This window comes from Chenopodium quinoa, unplaced genomic scaffold (genome assembly GCF_001683475.1).
Source record: "Chenopodium quinoa cultivar QQ74 unplaced genomic scaffold, ASM168347v1, whole genome shotgun sequence".
NCBI classification, from domain to species: domain Eukaryota; kingdom Viridiplantae; phylum Streptophyta; class Magnoliopsida; order Caryophyllales; family Amaranthaceae; genus Chenopodium; species Chenopodium quinoa.
Window position 1 is genome coordinate 2,435,684 of NW_018742205.1, and position 19,473 is coordinate 2,455,156.

The 19,473-nt window shown below is 40.7% G+C and overlaps 2 protein-coding genes across 3 annotated transcripts; both read right to left on the minus strand.

Annotated features, from left to right (window-relative positions):
* Positions 1 to 9,478: 9,478 nt before the first annotated feature.
* LOC110728916 (bark storage protein A-like) lies at positions 9,479 to 17,456 on the minus strand. Its single transcript, XM_021908580.1, has 5 exons — positions 17,127 to 17,456; positions 16,469 to 16,625; positions 15,809 to 16,012; positions 15,467 to 15,646; positions 9,479 to 9,841 (listed from the first exon to the last, which is right to left on the minus strand). Exons 1-5 carry the CDS (start codon positions 17,396 to 17,398, stop codon positions 9,665 to 9,667), a joined length of 990 nt encoding a protein of 329 aa, XP_021764272.1. The 5' UTR covers positions 17,399 to 17,456; the 3' UTR covers positions 9,479 to 9,664.
* LOC110728887 lies at positions 11,580 to 15,447 on the minus strand. Of its 2 annotated transcripts, none has more exons than XM_021908564.1 (3): positions 14,661 to 15,447; positions 12,161 to 13,051; positions 11,580 to 12,072 (listed from the first exon to the last, which is right to left on the minus strand). In XM_021908564.1, exons 1-3 carry the CDS (start codon positions 14,673 to 14,675, stop codon positions 11,908 to 11,910), a joined length of 1,071 nt encoding a protein of 356 aa, XP_021764256.1. In that variant the 5' UTR covers positions 14,676 to 15,447; the 3' UTR covers positions 11,580 to 11,907. The 2 variants fall into 2 exon arrangements, with proteins under 2 accessions (XP_021764256.1, XP_021764251.1); XM_021908559.1 differs by lacking the exon at positions 14,661 to 15,447 and adding an exon at positions 13,190 to 13,350.
* Positions 17,457 to 19,473: the final 2,017 nt, after the last annotated feature.

The window sequence follows — 19,473 nt, forward strand, 5'->3', positions numbered from 1 at the left end:
TCAGGGGTTATACTGTTACACGGTCATGCCGTTTGGTCTTAAGAATGCCCCGGCCACTTTCCAGCGAATGATAAACACTGTGTTCTTTGATCAAATTGGGAGAAATGTCGAGGCATATATTGATGATATGATTGTCAAGTCTAAACTTCAGAAAGATCATCTGTCGGACCTCCGAGAAACTTTCGCCACACTCAGGCGGCACCATGTCATGCTCAATCCCAAGAAATGTGTCTTTGGAGTTGAGTTTGGGAAATTTCTCGGATTCCTTATCAATCAGAGAGGAATAGAGGCGAACCCTGAGAAGGTGCAGGCGGTCATTGACATGCAGTCGCCTCGTACCATCCGAGAGGTTCAGAAGTTAACAGGTTGTCTGGCGGCCTTGGGAAGATTTCTAAGCCGATCAGGCGACAAATGCCTATACTTTTTCCAGGCAATTAAGAAAAAGGCAAGGTTTGAATGGGGGCCGGATGCTGAGGCGGCCTTCCAGAAATTGAAAGTTCACTTGCATTCCTTGCCGAGGCTGGTCAGCCCTTTGCCCAAAGAAGTACTCTACATGTACCTGGCCGTCTCTGATCATGTGTTAAGCGCTGTTCTCCTTGCTGAAAGAGACGGCTGTCAGCTCCCGGTCTACTTTGTCAGTCATGTACTGAAAAATGCCGAGTTGAGGTATCCCTTAGTGGAGAAATTTGGTCTTGCACTCTTCATGGCTGTTAAAAAATTGAAGCCCTACTTTTTGGCACATGCAGTCGTCGTGTATACAGACCAACCTATCAAGTGGCCACTGACCGTCATGGAGTCGTCAGGCCGAATGATCAAATGGGCCATAGAAATACAGAGCCTCGAAGTTACTTTCGAGCCTAGAAAAGCAGTGAAGGGGCAAGCCTTTGCTGACTATATTGTTGAGATGACTCGTCCTCCGGACTCTCAAGTTACAGACCAAGTCTGGAAGGTATATGTGGATGGAAGCTCTACTTCAAATGGTTGTGGAGCAGGAGTCATATGTCAGTCGCCAGAGGGCGACAGGTACGAGTATGCTTTACGCTTCAGTTTTCAGGCCTCAAACAATGAGGCAGAATATGAAGCTTTACTAGCCGGAATCCGCATGTGCAAGGCGGCAGGAGCAAGAAAAATAGACGCCTGTTCCGATTCACAATTGATAGTGAGTCAGTACAATGGCGAATACGAAGCAACCCATCCGGCCATGATCAAGTATTTACAGGCGGTCCGACAAGCAGTCGGCTCCCTTGAGGATTTCCATATGACCCAAGTGCCGAGATCAGAAAACAACCAGGCGGATGCACTTTCAAAATTAGCATCATCCGCCTCCGGTGATACTCCTCGAACTGTTTTTTGGGAAGTAATGGAGAGGAGAAGCATTAAGGAAGAACCTATTGGAATCTTAGATAGAAGCTCAACCTGGATGGATCCAATCAGGGCATATCTGACAAATGGTACCCTGCCGGATGATCATCAACAGGCGGCAGCACTGAAAAAACGAGCAACCAGTTTTGAAATAATAAAGGGAGAACTTCACAAAAGGGGGTACCTTCAACCCTTCTTAAAGTGTGTTACTCCAGAAAAGGGGCGAGAGATACTGGACAATCTTCACTCTGGTTACTGTGCTTCCCATATAGGCGGTAGGACGCTTGCTCAACGGGCAAGGCGGAAGGGCTACTTTTGGCCTACTTTAGAAGCAGATGCAATGGAGATGGTGAAAAAATGTGACAAGTGCCAAAGGTTTGGCAAACTAATTCACCGTCCGGCTACTGACCTCACTAACATTCATAGCCCACTACCGTTTGCTAAGTGGGGCATGGATATTCTGGGTCCATATACGCCTGCTACAGGCGGAAGGAGGTACATACTTGTTGCCGTCGACTACTTCACTAAATGGGTAGAGGCGGAGGCTGTAAAGGGAATCAAGACGAAGGATGTAATTTCATTCATTTGGAAAAATGTCATCACTCGGTTCGGGGTTCCCATGTCTATGGTTTTTGATAATGGTCCCCATTTTGAGACGTCTGTTCTCAAAAGCTGGTTGGGTGACCAAGGAATTGCACACTACTTTGCATCTGTCGGCCGTCCACAAGCAAACGGCCAGGTAGAAGCCTTTAATAAAATCATCTCAGACGGTCTCAAGAAAAATATTGAACGAGCAGGCGGCCTATGGGCGGATGAATTACCACATGTTCTCTGGGCCATTAGGACGACTGAAAAAAGGGCGACTGGAGAAACTCCATTCCTCCTAACTTATGGTGCGGAAGCTGTTCTTCCAATAGAACACTACGAGCCGACTCTTCGAGTAACGTTATATGACGAAGAGGCAAACTGGGAAGCCATGCGCCTGGCATTAGACTCACTTCCTGAAAGGAGGGGCAATGCTGTCTTGCGCCATGAAATTTACCGCCTGAGAATGACTAGATCATACAACAAAAAAGTACACAGGCGTCCACTCAAAGTGGGGGACTTTGTACTTAGAAAAATGGAAGCAGTTGGTAGGGCAAATGAGTCTGCCAAACTAACTCCCAACTGGGAAGGACCCTACCGAATCTGTGAAGAGGTCAGGGACGGTACCTACCGTCTGGGAACACCAGACGGACAACCGTTGCCTCGAACTTGGAATGTAGATAATCTTAAGAAATATTTCTTTTGAATGATGTAAATAGTCAAGGGCTACTTAATAAAAGTTTGCATACTTAATATTCAATTTTGTACTAAGAGGGGCACGCCTACTAACAAACAGTCGGCTACTCTCCATACTCAGTTTTTATTCTTGCATAAGAGGGGCATGCCTGCTGACAAACAGTCGGCTACTCTCCATGTTTAATTTTTATTCTTACTTAAGAGGGGCAGGCCGCCTATACATTTACAGTCGGCTACTCTCCATTGAGTATTTTACTCTATCTTCAGAGGGGCATGCCGTCTGTACCTTTACAGTCGGCTACTCTCCATTGAGTATTTTACTCTATCTTCAGAGGGGCATGCCGCCTGTACCTTTACAGTCGGCTACTCTCCATTGAATATTTTACTCTATCACCATAGGGGCATGCCGTCTGGACATATAGTCGGCTACTCTCCATAGAAGAGGGCCGACTGGTTCCAAACACACAGCCACCCCCCTTATACTTAACTAAAAATGATCAGGGCCTGGCCGACCCTCTGCCTAAACAGGCGGCTACTTTCCTTTTACTTAGCACCTACGTTCACCAAGAACTAACCAAGGCCACAGGCCGAATGATCAGACCAGGCGCCAAGCCAACTGATCCAATCTTCAAAACTAATACGACCTGTCCCAACATCATAGCAGGCGTCCGGCGGCATCCCTCCGGATGAAATTCGTCGCAGAGAGCAGCTCCCTTTTGGGTGGAACATTGCTCTATAAACTAATTACACGGCACCTATACGACTGTCCCCAAGGGCAACCACGTAGCCTTTTTTGAGACAAGGATAACTCTATCACTAACCAAACCAGTGGTAGCAGTTGACATCTAAGTCAGATGACCGCCTGTATTACTTGGGATAAATGCAGGGGGTACCTCTTGAGTTCATAGCCAACAAACATTGGCGAATCAAAAGGTTCAGCCGGCCTCCGCCGCCTGGTACCTTTACTACTCAAGCAGGAATGACGGCGACTGAGTAACACAAAGTTAACTCATAGTCACTCTCTCAAACTTAGTATGGAGCCTAAAAGGTATGAGTCGTCCGCCTGTTTTTAGCAAACAGGGGCTCTCAACCACTACTCCTGCTAGGTTAACAACCTATGAGTTAAAAGCCAACAAACATTGGCGAATAAAGGGGAACAACCGGTACCCACCGCTTGATACCTCTACTACTCAGTTACTTGGCGACTAGGTAACAATCATGTTTACTTGGTCACTCCTTAAAAATTTAGTATGAAACTAAAAAGGTGTTCATACAGCACCGGCTCACACTAGATTAAATATGGCAGGGAACAGTCGGCCTAGACGGCCTAAAGTCTCTAGCCTAAAAACATGACAAGTAGGAAACCACTTTCCTACTTGGTTAATTTTATATGACAGAACCGCCTGCCTAAAGGGGATCCAGTCTTTAAAATGGTTCGAATACCGATTGGATAAATGGCCGACTGATCGTCTAGCCTGGAAACAGACGACCAGTCGTCCAGGGGCATAGGCGGCGTGACTAACTATCTGTACCTGTCTGCAACTATCGGCCATGTAAAACAGTCGGTATAGTGTACAATTGGATATCAGAATATTCAATACTTGAACAAGTTTGAAGCAAAACAAAAATATTCATTAAAAGGAAGCCGGTCATTAAAGACCGGCAAAATATTCAGAGCCCCGGCCCCCTGGCCGGGTAAATACAAACAAACGGCACACAGGCCGTGGGAAGAAGACATAAAGCTTAAGAAGGGGGCAGATCTTCAATATCAGCAGCTGCCGCCTGGTCAGCACTCTTCTTGTTGGACTCGGCTTTAGCTGCATCCTTCTTTGATGCATTACCCCCAAGCGGCACAAGCGCCACTACCGGCTGCTCCTCCTCCTCCAACGCCTCTTCCTCAGCAGCCGCCAGGATCTCTTGATTATATCTATCAGAACACTGGCGGTACGTTTTTTCCCATGAGGCAAAGTCGGCATTGGGGAAGAGGCGGCCCCAAGTCATGCGCTGGATTTGAGCAGAGTCTTCCATCATCTCCCGGACCAGCTCTTTCTTTTCTTGCTCGGCCTTTTCCGAGAGCTCCTAAGTAAGACTTTTCTCCTGGGTCACCAGGCGTTCCTTTACGCTCGCCAAGGATTTCTCCAAGGTTTCGTATGAGGACATCTTTTGGCGAAGAGGTCTCAGCTCGGCCTTGAGGTTGTTGATGGTCGCCTCCAGCTTGTTATTCCTCTTCTGGGCCGCCTCTAACTGAGCCCGGATAGCGGCGGTAGCCTGCGCTTGATAATAAAGAATATCAATGGTCAGAACTTCATTTTGGGCAATTTGAAACATTGCCTTATCACAGTCAGAGGCGGCCATAGACCTCTTTGTTCTTCCGGTCAAGCGGCTTGCGAAGGCCGTTCACTCGGAGCAGGGCCTAAGTAAAAAGGGGAACAGGCGTCAGTTTCCAAACAAAAAGAAAACAGGCGTCCTGGAATTCAAATACTCAAAAATATGCTAAGTATACCTCAGCAAGGACCCCTGCAATCCCGTCTAGGTCAAGGGTGCCGACACCCCTGACCGCCTCCCTTTCAGCGGGAGGAACGGCCTTGATCATAGACTTGGCCACCTCGACCAAGTCAGGCTCCTGAGGGCCGGCTGCATCAAGCATAAACAAACGGATTAGACCTAGTAAAGAAGGGAGCAAGTCTAAAATTTACAAGGACAATTTCATACTTCTAGGTGGCCCAACTGGAGTTTTAGAAGAAGTGGTCGGCTGTTTCTCAGCCGCCGCATGTTTCCTGGCAGAACCAGGAGAGCTCGCAACAGTCGTCCTCCGGGCCTTGGGGTCTGGCTGTTGGGAAGAAGAAGCTCTTGGAGCGCCCGTCTAAAAAAGAAGAAAAGAGTCAGTATATGCATAAACACAACTCCAAAAAGAGGGTGAAAGGTTTGAAGCCCACCAAGGGTGCCCCCTTGTTGGGGGAGTCGGTTGAAGACTGTTGCATGATGGAGGCCCGCAACATGGCCGCCGCAGTCTTGGAGGCGGTAATTTTTCTCATGGCGTCCGCTGCAAAAACAAATAGCAAAGTTAATAAAAGTCATAACAAGAAATGCATGGAACAACAGAGTATTCGACAGGTCGGCTACCTCTTGAGCACCGACTGCTAAGGCCACAGGCGGCCAAAAAGTACTCGTCGTAGAGCCATTTGAAGCTCGGGACGCAGTGCAGGGGTACTTGCTCTCGTACCCCTGAAGTAGAGTTCACCTTCGACTCTACTTTGAAGAGTCCTTTATCTAGGATCTCTTTATTAGCCTTGGGGGGAACAGGCGGCATGCTGCGGCCGCCTGCAAGAAGGGGCGGATTCCTGTTCCACCTGTTGAAGCGCTTGTTCAGCTCTGTGTCTGAACTCTCAATGATGAGGAAGGTGCTCCGTCAGTCCTTCCATTTGTTTGCTTTACCTCTCGTCATGAGGTAGCCCCTGTGGCTCGTCAATTGATACCAGTTGGTACCGCCTGCCTTAGGGGTCCGGCTGAGGTAGTTCATGTGGGCGAAAGCCTCGAAGCTCGGCTCCACCCCGTGCAGTTCGCACCCGGACACATAGCCGAGTACGTTGACCCAGGAGTTCGGGGCTAACTGCCATAACCCCAACTCATACCCATCCAAGATCCGCTGAACAGCTGGATGTAGTGGGAAGCGCATCCCAGCCTTGATGGCCGCCTCGTAGCAGCCAAAGCAGGCGCCATCATAACTGGTACCAGCCGGCCATACAACTGTGTCTTCTGGATCCGGCACGAACACTAAAAAGCCGGGGCCCATTGTGTGGTTTGCGATAAAGCTCTCCACTTTCTCTTGCATGGCCGTGATCCGGCCCCGAGGTACCGTGCAGTAGTAGGGGGTATTTTGCTCTCGGTGAGAGGCGGATGGCTCCGCCCAATCGTCCCCCTTCTCAACTGCGTGAGAAAGCCTCGCCTCTTGTAGGCGACTGTTTTTCTCTTCTGTGTCCAGGGAAGCATGGCCAGAAGAGCTAGACTCGGAATCGTCCTCTGACGAGTCCGAAGAGGAAGACTGTAAAATGGAGCAGGAGAGAATGTAGAATTGTCAACTGTAAAATGGGAAGGGGTCACTTTGACTCCTCCCTCAGAACTGCCGGCTTTCAAGCCGCTTTGTTTCACTTCCACATCTGGCGCCTGGTCAGATGTTTCACTAATCGGCACCCTGTGGGAGGAGCCGTCTAAGTTTGAGATCCTGACAGTCTTTTTTGTTCTGGCCATCATGCTCTGCATAGACACAGATACAGTCGGACTTTGTATAAAGGGCAAAGATGGGTCCAGAAAAGGGAAGGCGGCACTCCTAGTCCTAGATTCAGCTGTCCCCGGTGACCGGCTGATCACTAACCTAGGTCGTGTCGTGTGCTTCCGTGGTGCCATTTCAAAAAAGAATAAAGTAAAGAGAAAATTAAGAGTAAGAGAACCGACGGTTACCTGAACGAGTGACGATTGATGAAGTTCTGAAAATCCTTTGCAGTCGGCTTGTCAGAGCAGGCGGTAGGCAGAAAGGGTCCAAAATGTCAGAGCAAGTTCAGGGGTCCGAATGTTCTCTCACAAAGTTTTCAAGTGTGAAAATGACCGAAGTCAACACTCCTTTATATAGGCGAAGTGAGAAGGCGAAGGGTCACTTCCAAAATTCAAAATTTTGGCGGGAGAATCTCTCGGCCTCTCGCCGAGTGACACCTGTAGCAGGTCGTCGCCTGTTACAGGGCGATACCTGTCATAGGTAACACGTGACCAGTCACGTGCCACCTATGAGGGGCAAATGATTAGGGGATTTTTCCCCACCAATCACCATCTGACAAGTGGACCAATCAGGTTCCGCCATGTGTCCGTCACATGGGCCAATAGGAGCCTGCCACGTGTCAAGCAATGATCCGTCCACTATGGACCAATTACGACACGACACATGTCCTTCCCATGACACCTGGGATAACCGGTCACCTAGGCCCAACTTCCGAGGGAAGCCCAATCAGCCCAAGGTTAACCTAAACCTAGATTGACACGTTTCCCGAGGTTATAAATACCTCCCTTAATCCTCATTAAGGGAGATTACGCTAAAAACGCAGATTACACACATTAAACACTCTCACCTAGAGAGACCCAATCACTTTAATTTCCCCATTAATTACTCCTTAATCAAGTACTAAGTTGACCGTCGGAGGCGGATCTCCAATCATCCGGAGCATCCGTTTGTTTTGCAGGTACAGGCGTCCGGTTCCAGTCTCGGAATTGTAACTCTCCCGCAGGACATCAGAAAACCCCGAAACAAAACCAATATCCAATTATTACATAACACTTTATTACTTTGGTTAAGAAAGGGAAAGAGAACACCGGTAAGCCGGAACTAGTCCCTGTCACCACCTACTTTGCAAAGGGTCATGCGTAACCCCAAATGGCCATGAAATAAAATAGAAAGTCCCTAGTGTGCACACTCCTCACTAATACCCATTGATTAGGAGGAAGATTAAACAGCAATATACGTTAATTTAAACCAACTAGTAGCAACCACAACTACTAGTAGACAACCTGTTCTTCACCCTTTCAGGTTTTATTTCCCTTCTTAATTTCAATGTACATTTTAATAGATTAGATTGTCCGACCACATTGCACACAAGTATTGCACAAATTAATTTAATCTCAAGTAACAATATTTCAATTTCAGTATTATTAGAACATAGTCATTCTACTTGGCATACTAATTACAACTCGTTTTTCGATAGGCCTTGGAGACCATCAATTACATATAATTAATCATCCCGTTCCAAATTTTTTTCAATTATTTAAAAAAAAAAAACTCATACGATACCAATTAATCAAATTTTCGAATATACTTATACTAGTACACAAAATATAAAAGTATCAAAAACATAACCCCATAGTATCATACGATAATTAATGCACTCATCATATACAAGCACATACAATAAATCGAAATAATTTTCCTAACGGGATTCTAAAGATGATGAACATTGAAAATTACCTTGATCGTGCGTAAATTTTCAAGGTAATAAACCTCCGAAACGTTCACCTAGCAGCCTCCGTCTACAAATAAGCGGGTCCAAGTTAATCTTAGTATACTAATCGAAATAGTTAGGCAACATTATTAATACTTGATGCTCATTAATAGTGCACCATTACGTAAGAAGGAAAAAGTAATATAAAAAAAAAAAAAAGTCTGCCAAACTCTTTGTAACTTTATATAATAATAATTTCTCATGTTTCCCGCCATATTTTTGCTCGCCTAACCATACGTTTGTAGTTGTAAGAATCGTCTTACAGTTACTGAAAATCAGAAATAAAAACTTTTTTTAAATCTGAAAATAGAAATTAATAATTATAAAATTTATTACTATAACATATAAATTTGGAAATAATAATTAATTTAAAAGTTTATGTTAGAAAATCGTTGACTAAATATACTCAAAAATTTGGGTATTACAATTATATTTTCGCATAGTTATAAATCTTCAAATCTAGTTAAAGTGGAACACATGAATAGTGTAAAAGTCAAATTGTTGCAACTATTAAAAAAACGGAGAAAATATAAGATAAGGGTTGATATATAAGTTCCAATAATTAAAATTTATATAATAAGATAATTAGATATATTATACTTGAGCTAAGCTAATGAGTTCAACTAAAATTATTTCATAGCAGATAAGATTAGATAAATTAAAAAAAAATAAAACCAACCTTTTTGTAATATTAGCAAAAATTAACTTCACTGCCGACAACTAATTTAACATTATTAACAACCACAAAAACATAGGATAAAGTAGCTAGGGCCAACCATAATAATTTGGATAGGCTCTTCATTCATTTTATTATCTTACAAATTAAAGTTGGGTACAATGCTTAGCTCAAAGCTCATACACTATAACCTTGATTTGTCTTCGCTTAGGCCCTCTTTATTTTGGTACTTTATTACAAAATTACATACCTACATACAAGCTAGACATGGCAAAGTAGCTAGCAAACATACACAAAAAACACTTCAGATGTACTTGTACTTAAGCATAGGCAGCTCATTAGCGAGTAGCTCAACAAACTCCGAAACCACTTTGAATAAATTTTTGCTTGTCAAGGCTTTAATTTCATTGTCTGATGATGTTCCCGGCTTGTTCGAAGCACCACGGAACACAATGTGCTTCACTCCATTCGCAACGGCAGTCTGCAACATCAAGTGGTATAACAATTAGGAAAATTTTCAAAAAACCACCCAAAAATGTGTTGAATTTCTAACTAACCACCCAAAAAAAAATTTATTTTAAAATACCACCCATTAAATTAATTTTTTGCTCAGATTCCCACCCAATTTGAAAATCCGGTGGTTTTTTAGCTTGTGGGGCCCACATAACGGCTAGTTTATGCTTTTATTTGTTTTCTTCCCCCGATTTTTCCTATAAAAGTGTATTCCTTATTCAATTTTTGCTCCTAAACAAAATTTTTCCCCAAATTACACAAAATTAAGCTTGCTTCTAATTGCATTTGCATCTGCAGCAACGACATCACTTGAATTCGCACAAGGTAATCTCAATTATCTGGAAAAATTAGGGTTCTTGCAAAATGTTAATTGGGGGAATTTGTGGATTCATTAATTAGGGTTTTTTCATATACACGATTTAATTGAGATATTTTGTCAATTAGGGTATGTGGTTACTGAATTGTGGTTTTTCCTTTCAATTACAGTTAAGTTTGCTTTATTTGTAACCTTGTTCTTTGTGTTTGTTTGTTGTTGTAATTGTTGTGGTAGAAATGGATGAGAATAAGATTGTTCTCAGATTTAAATATTTAAGTGTAACTATAGACATTGAATATAAAATAGGCAGAAGTAACTTGTTGGATACAGCTATAGAATTTGATGATCAACTTCGTGAGATGGATGATCCATTAGAAGGATCAGTTGAACTGTTGCACCCTACATTCCAGTATGTGTATAAAGGGAAGTTTAGGAATTTAGAAGATGATGGGGATGTGTTCAAGATGATTAGGAGGTTACCTAATAAGGAGGTGTACACCATACATGTTGGGACCACAGATGATCCTGGGTTTTTGGCTGACTGTATGTTGGAGTACAGGATGAAACAGAATGGTACATGGCCCCCCCTGGTTACCCTCATTATGGAGCGCAACCACCACAGTGAGTATGTGTGACTGAGGATATGTTAATGTGGTTGAATCTTTGTTTAGTAAATGTAAATTGTTAAACTAACTGAGTACTGTTATGCTGTATTGCAGGGATGAAGATGTCATGGAATAACTCATCTCCCACAAACCAGAGGAAATGCAATTGTGGATTACCTTTAGCAAAATTGACTTCTTGGACAAATGAGAACCCTGGGAGGAAATTTTTGGCTTGCAAGTTATATGACCCTAATACTGAAACAAGGGGGTGCAAGGCTTTTGAATGGGTGGACAATGAAGATGGTACTGATTGGCAAAGAGTTGTCATTAACCAACTGCTCCTTGACAAAAAGTTGATGAAAGGTGAAATCAACTCTTTGAAAAGGGATGTGGATGACTTGATTGGCAGAGAAGGTGTTTTCTTAATAAGGTTGACACCTTACAACTGAAATGCAAGGCCCTCACTGGTGATAGGAAGAAATTGATCAGAAGCAGTGGTTGTGACAACAAGCTCCAAGTTTATTTAGTTGTGTTGTGTTCTGTTTTGTTGGTTGTCCTAGGTTATCTTGTAATGAATAAAATGGTTTAAGTGGAAGGTGGTGTTAAAGCAAGAGTATTTGTAATGGTACTATTATGCTATCAATGAAAAAAACTTGTTTTAGTTTGTCTTATTGTTGTTGTTAGTTTAAAATACCACCAACTGAATAAATATGCAATGGGTTTAAACAACCAGCAACTGAATAACTATGCAAATGGTATAAAAAACCAGCAAAATGACCCATATATTTCAACTAATAATGCACTATATCAGTGCTATTGTCAAATTCAAAACATAAGGGACTCAATTAACAATCCAACCATTTATGTCCAAAATACTAATACTTAAACTGTCTTGTAGCTCATATAAAAATACAGCCACATAAAATTACATTTGGCAAAATCAAATATATGGGTCAGCATAAGCTACTTCCTAATTCTAAGAGGCTGCTCTGAGCTAACAGCCTACTTCCTAAGTCTAAGAGGCTTCATCTTGGTTCTGGGTGGTCTGGCTGAGGTAGTGGGAGATGTTGTTACTGATGCTTGAGTGAGCTGGCTCAGTTGATGGTGGTCAGTCTACTGTTGTTGCTGACTCTGCTGATGCTGACTCTGAGGCTGCTCTTGATGCAGAGTCTGCTGACTTTGAGACTGCTGAGTAGTGTGCTGCTTCATCTGCTGCTCTTCCTGAGGGAACCTCCTATTAGCAATATTGTTGGGTCCTAGTGTACCACCAAGGGCACTCTACACAGCCAAATTAACAGTAATTAGGATGACACTTCTCAATAAACACATCTAACCCTAAATCACTGCTATGTAGGATATTTTGTACCTCTTTCAAAGCTCTTTCTGCTTTCTTCTTCCTCTGGTCATTCACCCATTCACTGTGCACAACAGGTCTTCCTCCTTCTTTTTTTGGGGATGAGACAGCAACATGAGCCACATGTGGGTTTTTGCATGTCTTAGCATAGTGTCCCAATTGCCCACAGTTCTTGCAAGTGCTCCTCCTTTTCAAATGTTGCTGCTCTTGCTGGTTACCACCAACCACTTCCCCTTTCTCCAACTTTCTCTTTTTTGACTTTGGCCTCCCAGGCTGAATTTTTACTGCTGGTGGAAGAGGTTGCCTCAGCTTCACCTTCTCCCAGTGATGTGGACCAGGCATAGCTTTCGCTTCGTGCCTGTGTGCAAGCATATAAGTGGACACAAGATATGCATCATCCACATAATCTTCAGGGTCAGCCCTCTTGTCCATGATGCATGCATATGCATGCACACATGGGATGCCTGTTAGCTCCCAGTGGTAGCATGAGCATGTTTGTTTGCTGAGATCAACTGTCACTAGGTCTGAGTTCAACTCTACCTCATAAGTATCACCCCTTGAAATCTGCACAATGCAATGTCTAGCAGCAGGTTCTATCCTTTCAAATGTCTTCTTCACATAAGGAACAACCTTACCTTCCATTTCCTGATAACTCTCCCATTTCTCATGGTTCCTTCTCATCATGTACCTCCTAAGCCACTCCATCTGAGTCAAAATTGGCTTATCCCTTGCTTCTTTGATGACCGCATTAAAAGTCTCACATACATTGTTGAGCAACATGTTAGACTTTGGGAATGGACTAAATGCATGTCTGGACCAGTGTAGAGCTGGGATCTCAGCTAGATATTCATATGCTTCTTCAGACAGAAACTTAATTGATTCCATTGCCACTTCAAAGTCAAACTAAGCAAGAAACACCACACACATCCATCAAATACACATAGTCAGACAACATAAAAACACATAAAACAGACACATAGATATACAACACAGACACATAGATTTAATCAGTTAAACACCCATAACAATGTAGAAACATACCAAAGTTGTTGCCCTAGCTGCTGACCAGAACAACTCCTTGAAAGTTGCACCACTAAATTGTAGCTTGAAGTTTGCCCATATATGCCTCACACAATACCTTTTGTCTGCATAAGGCACCACCTGCTCCATAGCTTCTAATAAACCCTTAACACTCTCCTCAGAATTTTGTTGTTTTAGAACTTCAGACCTTTGACCAATTCAATGGGTTTTTTTGAAGTCAGTCTGTGGATGGAAAGTTGGGCAATTGTCTTGCTCCTCATCAGAACCTCTAGGGCTATCCAACTCCTCAGAGTCAGATGTAAACTCTCTCTCTACAACAACCTCATTTCTCAACAGTTCACTCTCAAGGTTGTACTCAGGGAGCTGCAACTCTTTATCACTGTCATCTTGCACACATTGTACACTAGCATTCACTTCTGCTAATATCTTGCCCACACTGTCATATAGATCTTGAAACTCCCCCTCCTCAAAATCCCCATCTTTTTCCCCAACTTCCCACTCTATGGTAGTATCAGAGTTTGATGAATCAGATCCAAAGTCTGATTCCAAGTCCACCTCACTCTTACACTTCTTCTTCCTTTTCCCTTTTGCTTTTCCCTTTCCCTTCTTCCCTGTTTGCCTAGAAGTACCTTCCTCTTCACCCAATTTGTTCTTCCCTTTCACACTGTCAGAGAACAGTTTCTTTTTGGTGGTGGTGTTCTCAGTATGCTCATCAAACTTGTCTACCCCTTTGCTGGTTTTTTCTGCCTCCTCTTTGTCTTTAATTGCCAACTGCTGCTTAAACCTAGGGCTCCTCCTCACTTCACTGGGCTTAGGTTTGACTTTTGTTTTTTGGGTGGGTTGTACAATACTCACTTCAGGGCTAGTACAATAAACTATAACAACCTTATCCTTGTTTATTGTCTCTAGCAAGCCTTGGACATCACTGTCACTCACAATCTCCTTTTTCCCACTTGACCAAGTCCTCCCCTTTATCTTATACCAAACATTGAACAGCCTTGGCACATGCATATCTAACTTCACAAAGCCCCAAATGCAAGATTCCCTAACAAAGTTCACAGACATCTCACTAACTTTACACTTGTACCTCCAATATTCAAAGCCACCCTCATACCCACATAATGTCTTCCCCTTTATTTTTTTGTTCACAAACACCCCCCCTAGTCTAACCTTAACAGCTACATAATCAACATCAGCAACAACTTGTTCATTGTATAAAGCAAAATTATGCACTTTCAACACAATTCACTTGCACAAAAAATGCAACTTTGTTACACATAGCAGTAGTAAACAATTCGCCTAATTCACTCTCCTAAGTACATCCCTAATTAAATAATTCAACAACAATTACAGTAATAGAATACATAACTCAATCAAATACACAAACCACCCTAACTTTCCACATAATTGCAAATATACCATCAACAACCAACAACCTTCAACATTAAACACAAACAACAAAATTGCTTACCTCTTTCGGCGCCATTGCACTGAGCTATTGTCAGGTTCCTCACCTAAGCTCCTGGTCCCCAGTAAACAGCAAAAGATGGCGACTTTTTTGCAATTAAACAACCCCACTTCAAGCAATTACTCTAGATTAATTCCTGTTGCAAGTACAATTAGGGTTTTAATGTCGAATTTAGGGTTCTGAATTGAACAATGCACAGCAATTTATGAAGAAAGGGGGAATTCGCTGAAAAAAGGAGTGAAATTTGATTGTAGAATAGGGTTAGTTGGGAGAATTGAATGAGAAACAGAGTGAAAGACAGTGAAGTCGAGAGAAAAAGGAAAACAAAAAAGGGAAATAACTGAACTGGGCCCCACAAGTTAAAAAACCACCGGATTTTCAAATTGGGTGGGAATCTGAGCAAAAAATTAATTTAATGGGTGGTATTTTAAAATAAATTTTTTTTTGGGTGGTTAGTTAGAAATTCAACACATTTTTGGGTGGTTTTTTGAAAATAAACCTAACAATTATATTTATGTTACATGATGAGTTAGTTTTATCGTAATAAGTATACTCGATTATACTCATTATTTGAAAGAATATATTACAGGTGAGGAAAACTTTGTAGATGGTTAAATTCAACATCATTTTTGTAAATAAATCAACAACTTTATTCAACTTTATTCAATTGTGGAGTCCACGATAATGAAAAAGTTGTTGATTCATTCACGAAAATGTCCTCGTGATAAACAAATTTCGTTTCTTATTTTGAGAAATAGGGAATTTCCCCTTCTCTAGATCACACATTATCTTAGCCTTAGAAAACTCACCGATACTGTGGCGGCGCTTTTCCTATCAACGGTGGAAACACCGAGTTCCTTGTTTAAGGACTTCCCGTAAGCCTCATTTTGCACATATGAATCCGAAGATGATCCTTTTACACCAAATTTAACACTTGGTACGTCCTTAGTGCACAACCTTCCGTTAATGCAGCTTTCAAGAGTAATATCCTGAAATTATATAACATACAATCAATTTACATATAATTCTGTTAATAATATTCCTACATATATCCGAAACTATGAATTATAAAATATTATGATCAAGTATAGCTATGTATTGTAACGCAAGGTACGTACGTACATTAGGATATGCTTAGGGTCATTACGTACCTTGAGTTGAGAAGCAATTTTAAGCCATTCGGGATCAATGTAATACCAAAAGGTTTTCTTGTTTGAACCTTTAGGTGTGTATTTGCTGATCTTTTGGAATTGTAAACTTGCTAGCTTGTTATCTCCTGCTTCCGGAACGTTGTAGTCTCCGATTTTCAATGATGGAAGATCATTCAACGCTTCCATTGAGCGGCCTTCATATTGCTGGTGGCAATGATTGATCGTTTAATCAATAAACGGTCTTATTAGGTGGCTAACAGTTAGCCAAATAATTGCATCGCAAATCACACATTTGTTTATTATGTAGGGAACAGAAATTGAGTGCGATTACTTTATGAGTGCCCAAGATCTTCAATTGATCAAAAAGCATGTGATGGTATTAAAACGTCAACTTCATTGAAGGTATTTAATCATAATATTTTGCTGTAATTTATTGTCATCGCATAGATAATGTAATTTTTTTTTTGCACAGTTAAATCTGGGCGAGAATAGTATAAAGTATTAACTTGGAGTTACTTATATTAAGTTTAACTACCACAAGTTCATTCACATATGTCCTGTTATTATCTTTTATAAATCTTTAACATCATTTATACTTTGATAGCAAAATTATTATTTAGTTATTACTGCACGTGGAAAAGGTGATGTAGTAGTATATACCTCCCAGGTCCATGCACTAATGAAGGATGCTTCACTAAGCACTGCAACATCAGCAAGTTTTACTGAAGGGCTAATAGATGCAGCGTTCCCATAATCGATGATCCCTATAATTGGGAAAGTGTCGACCATCATTTGGACTGTTGAGCTTACATGAGCCTACAAATAATGAGAGAAAAAAAAATATATTATTATTATTAGCAATCGTAATAATAATTTAAAAATCAAGTAACATTCTTGTAGAGTCGGAAGGTCCAAAACAAGTATTTGATCAACTGATATATGATTGCAGGAGGTAAATAAAAGATACTTCCTTCGTTTAATTTGAAAATTTGGCATATACTCTATGCCAAGGCTATGCGTTGGTCTCACCTTAGCTTTTGGTTATGATTTTTTTTTTTTTTTTTTTTTCTATATAGTACAAATAGTTGATTGGAGTATTGCTATTAACAAGGTTTGTTTTGGTCATGAATTTTTTCTATAAAGTAACATCATTTGATTATTAAAAACGATTAATATCTTTTAATTAGGGCAATATGTTCATAAGGTGGTTAGTTTCCATCTCTTTTTCACTATATAACAACTCACATGTAGCGATGTACGCATGCATGTATATATATAAAACAATAAAGGTGATCTGATTGACTAAATAAATCTTAGCATAGGTGCTAAAGCAATGACATAAATGGTAGGAACACCTTTGAAAGTTCCAACTTTAAAAACTCTTCCGGCTTTCTTGACGGAAGTTTCTGGGACAAACATACCAGAATCCAAAAGTAGCTGCTCATCATGAGCAGTCGATAAGATGAGCCCAATGTAGGCACTGCCACGCCGGTCAAGGTTGGCGCCGGTTAAACGAGATTGCATGGTGTTGGGCACCATTGCAAGTAGGAGCCCCATAACCAAGACCACCCCCAACATCTCACGAGCCATCGTGCTGTTTTTAGTGACTGTGTTTATGTTTTGCTAATTTTACTGCTTTATTGTGGTTTAAAAAGTGTAACGCTCGCGCTTATATAGAACTTGTAGTCGGCCCTACTTGTTCACTTTCTGACAATTTAAACAAATTAATTTAAACTATTATACTCCATAGAGAAATTAGATGTTAGGGTTAAGTGGCTCTTGAAAATTCTAAAAATAAAATGTGTTGGTTTTTTTTTTTTTTAAATTTTTTTTACGGGGTATTGTTGTTGATAATATAGAACGTGGATAATTATTACTTGGAGTATTTTTTTTTTTTTGAAAGAATTATTACTTGGAGTATATAGTTGTTAAGTTTTATACTCCATCAAATTTATTTGTAAATTCAAAGTTACTAACAATTATAATTTGACATATTTGATTGAAAAATATGCTCTCTTATTAGGGTTAGGAACTTAGGATATACGGCATGTTTTATTGTCTTGTAAGTAATAATTCCATAAGGTCAATGCTAGAGGACTAATCCCTTCGCATGAGAGCCCTTCGAACTTGAAACGCTAATGGTTAAAATCGTAGTCCATAGGATTGTATTTATACTTGAACTAATTATTAAAACCCAAATTTTATACTCAGTCAATTAATAAGAGTAAGATATAATTAGATGCATGTAAGAGAAGACTAGTACTACCAATATCATTTATTCTTTGAACCATTAATTTAAATTAAAATGGGCCTATCTCTAGGGCCTATTTCTTTTTGTTTTAGAAGTACTCTATATTAAAAAAAAAATCATTAATCTTTCTTGCATCTATCACAACAAATAATTAATATGTACTACTCCTATTATAATTTTATTAGTACTGCCTATACTAAATGTTTGAAAACATAGTTTTTTTTTTTCCTTTAATTATTGGTCTTAAATATTAGAACAAAGAACGTACTATAGGGGTGTGGAGATTATAATGAAGAGGTGTGAAGCAAGTATGTGATGGCTTGATGCTTGTATTATCCTCAGTAGCAAATTAGAGCAATAAGGGATTATCAAGGGCACGAGTGCACGACTATGCAGACGAATATATGACTCGACCCTTTGAGATTATTAATTATCCTTGTATTTGTTATTAGTCATTATCTTTGTATTTGTTATTTTCCTCCAGGCTGTATTTTAATAGTCTCCTAGGTTAGTTCCTAGTATCTAGCCTTATTCTTAGGCTTAGTATAAGCTACGGGTTTCATCCTCTGTTGCTTGTACTTCTATATATATGGATGCTATTGCCTTCAGTAATCGAATACAAAATGTATTCAAACTCTAATAAGATTGAGGTCAGATTCTGCAATTTGGCTATGCTAATTTATGAGTGGCAACACTCGATCTGTGCCACTGCTGTGGCATTGCTTCGCATTCGATCAATTGCCACTATAAGGTAATGCCTAGCATTGGCACTCCTATACTGTGAAATTTCAGTACAAACAGACTTTTAACAACCATACATATGTTAACGTTAGGTTTAGCATTATTGACTACACGGAAAAACGTGCATGATGTTCACTATGTATCAAAAAATCACAGGTGTATATGCTTTAATTTTTTTATTTACCAATTAATCTAACTATTTCACATAGTACGTACTTAGATAACTACAAATGATCTAACTATTTCACGCACTAAAAATTTTTAGCATTGTAAACCTAACATATACAAGTATATAGCTACCCTTTTCTAGGTGGCTTAGTGAATTTTAGGGAACATGACGATGGGGCAAGCTAGGTTAATGTGGCAAGGACATGAATTATATGGAATGTCATGTAGAATAGAGAATTAGGGTGGAGAAGCACCGGAGAAGCTAAGATGGTATATGTGCTTATGATGGTTATTATGGGGGAGGGGGAGGAGGATTTTTGTGGCGTGAGTCTTGAGTTTACGTAAAATGAAAATTGTTAAGAACTTTCAGAAATAGACGCAATAAAAACACTTATTGTATTCGGTAAAAAAAAAATTAATAATAATAATAATAAAATACAGGGTAGATGGTAACAAAACCAGGCCAATTATTGCTTCCTTAATTAATAATATCACGCTCCCCCGT

What these genes read in the sequence shown, in the direction of transcription:
- LOC110728887 (XM_021908559.1), bottom strand. Translation starts at nt 13,318, where the DNA reads ATGGAGCAGGTGGTGCCTTATGCAGACAAAAGGTATTGTGTGAGGCAT. An exon ending in CAGCTAGGGCAACAACTTTG is followed by an intron (nt 13,052 to 13,189) that starts GTATGTTTCTAC and finishes TTTCTTGCTTAG; the next exon opens with TTTGACTTTGAAGTGGCAAT. An exon ending in CAGAAAGAGCTTTGAAAGAG is followed by an intron (nt 12,073 to 12,160) that starts GTACAAAATATC and finishes TTGGCTGTGTAG; the next exon opens with AGTGCCCTTGGTGGTACACT.
- LOC110728916 (XM_021908580.1), bottom strand. Translation starts at nt 17,398, where the DNA reads ATGGCTCGTGAGATGTTGGGGGTGGTCTTGGTTATGGGGCTCCTACTT. An exon ending in TTAGTGCATGGACCTGGGAG is followed by an intron (nt 16,013 to 16,468) that starts GTATATACTACT and finishes CATTGCCACCAG; the next exon opens with CAATATGAAGGCCGCTCAAT. An exon ending in AAATTGCTTCTCAACTCAAG is followed by an intron (nt 15,647 to 15,808) that starts GTACGTAATGAC and finishes ATATAATTTCAG; the next exon opens with GATATTACTCTTGAAAGCTG.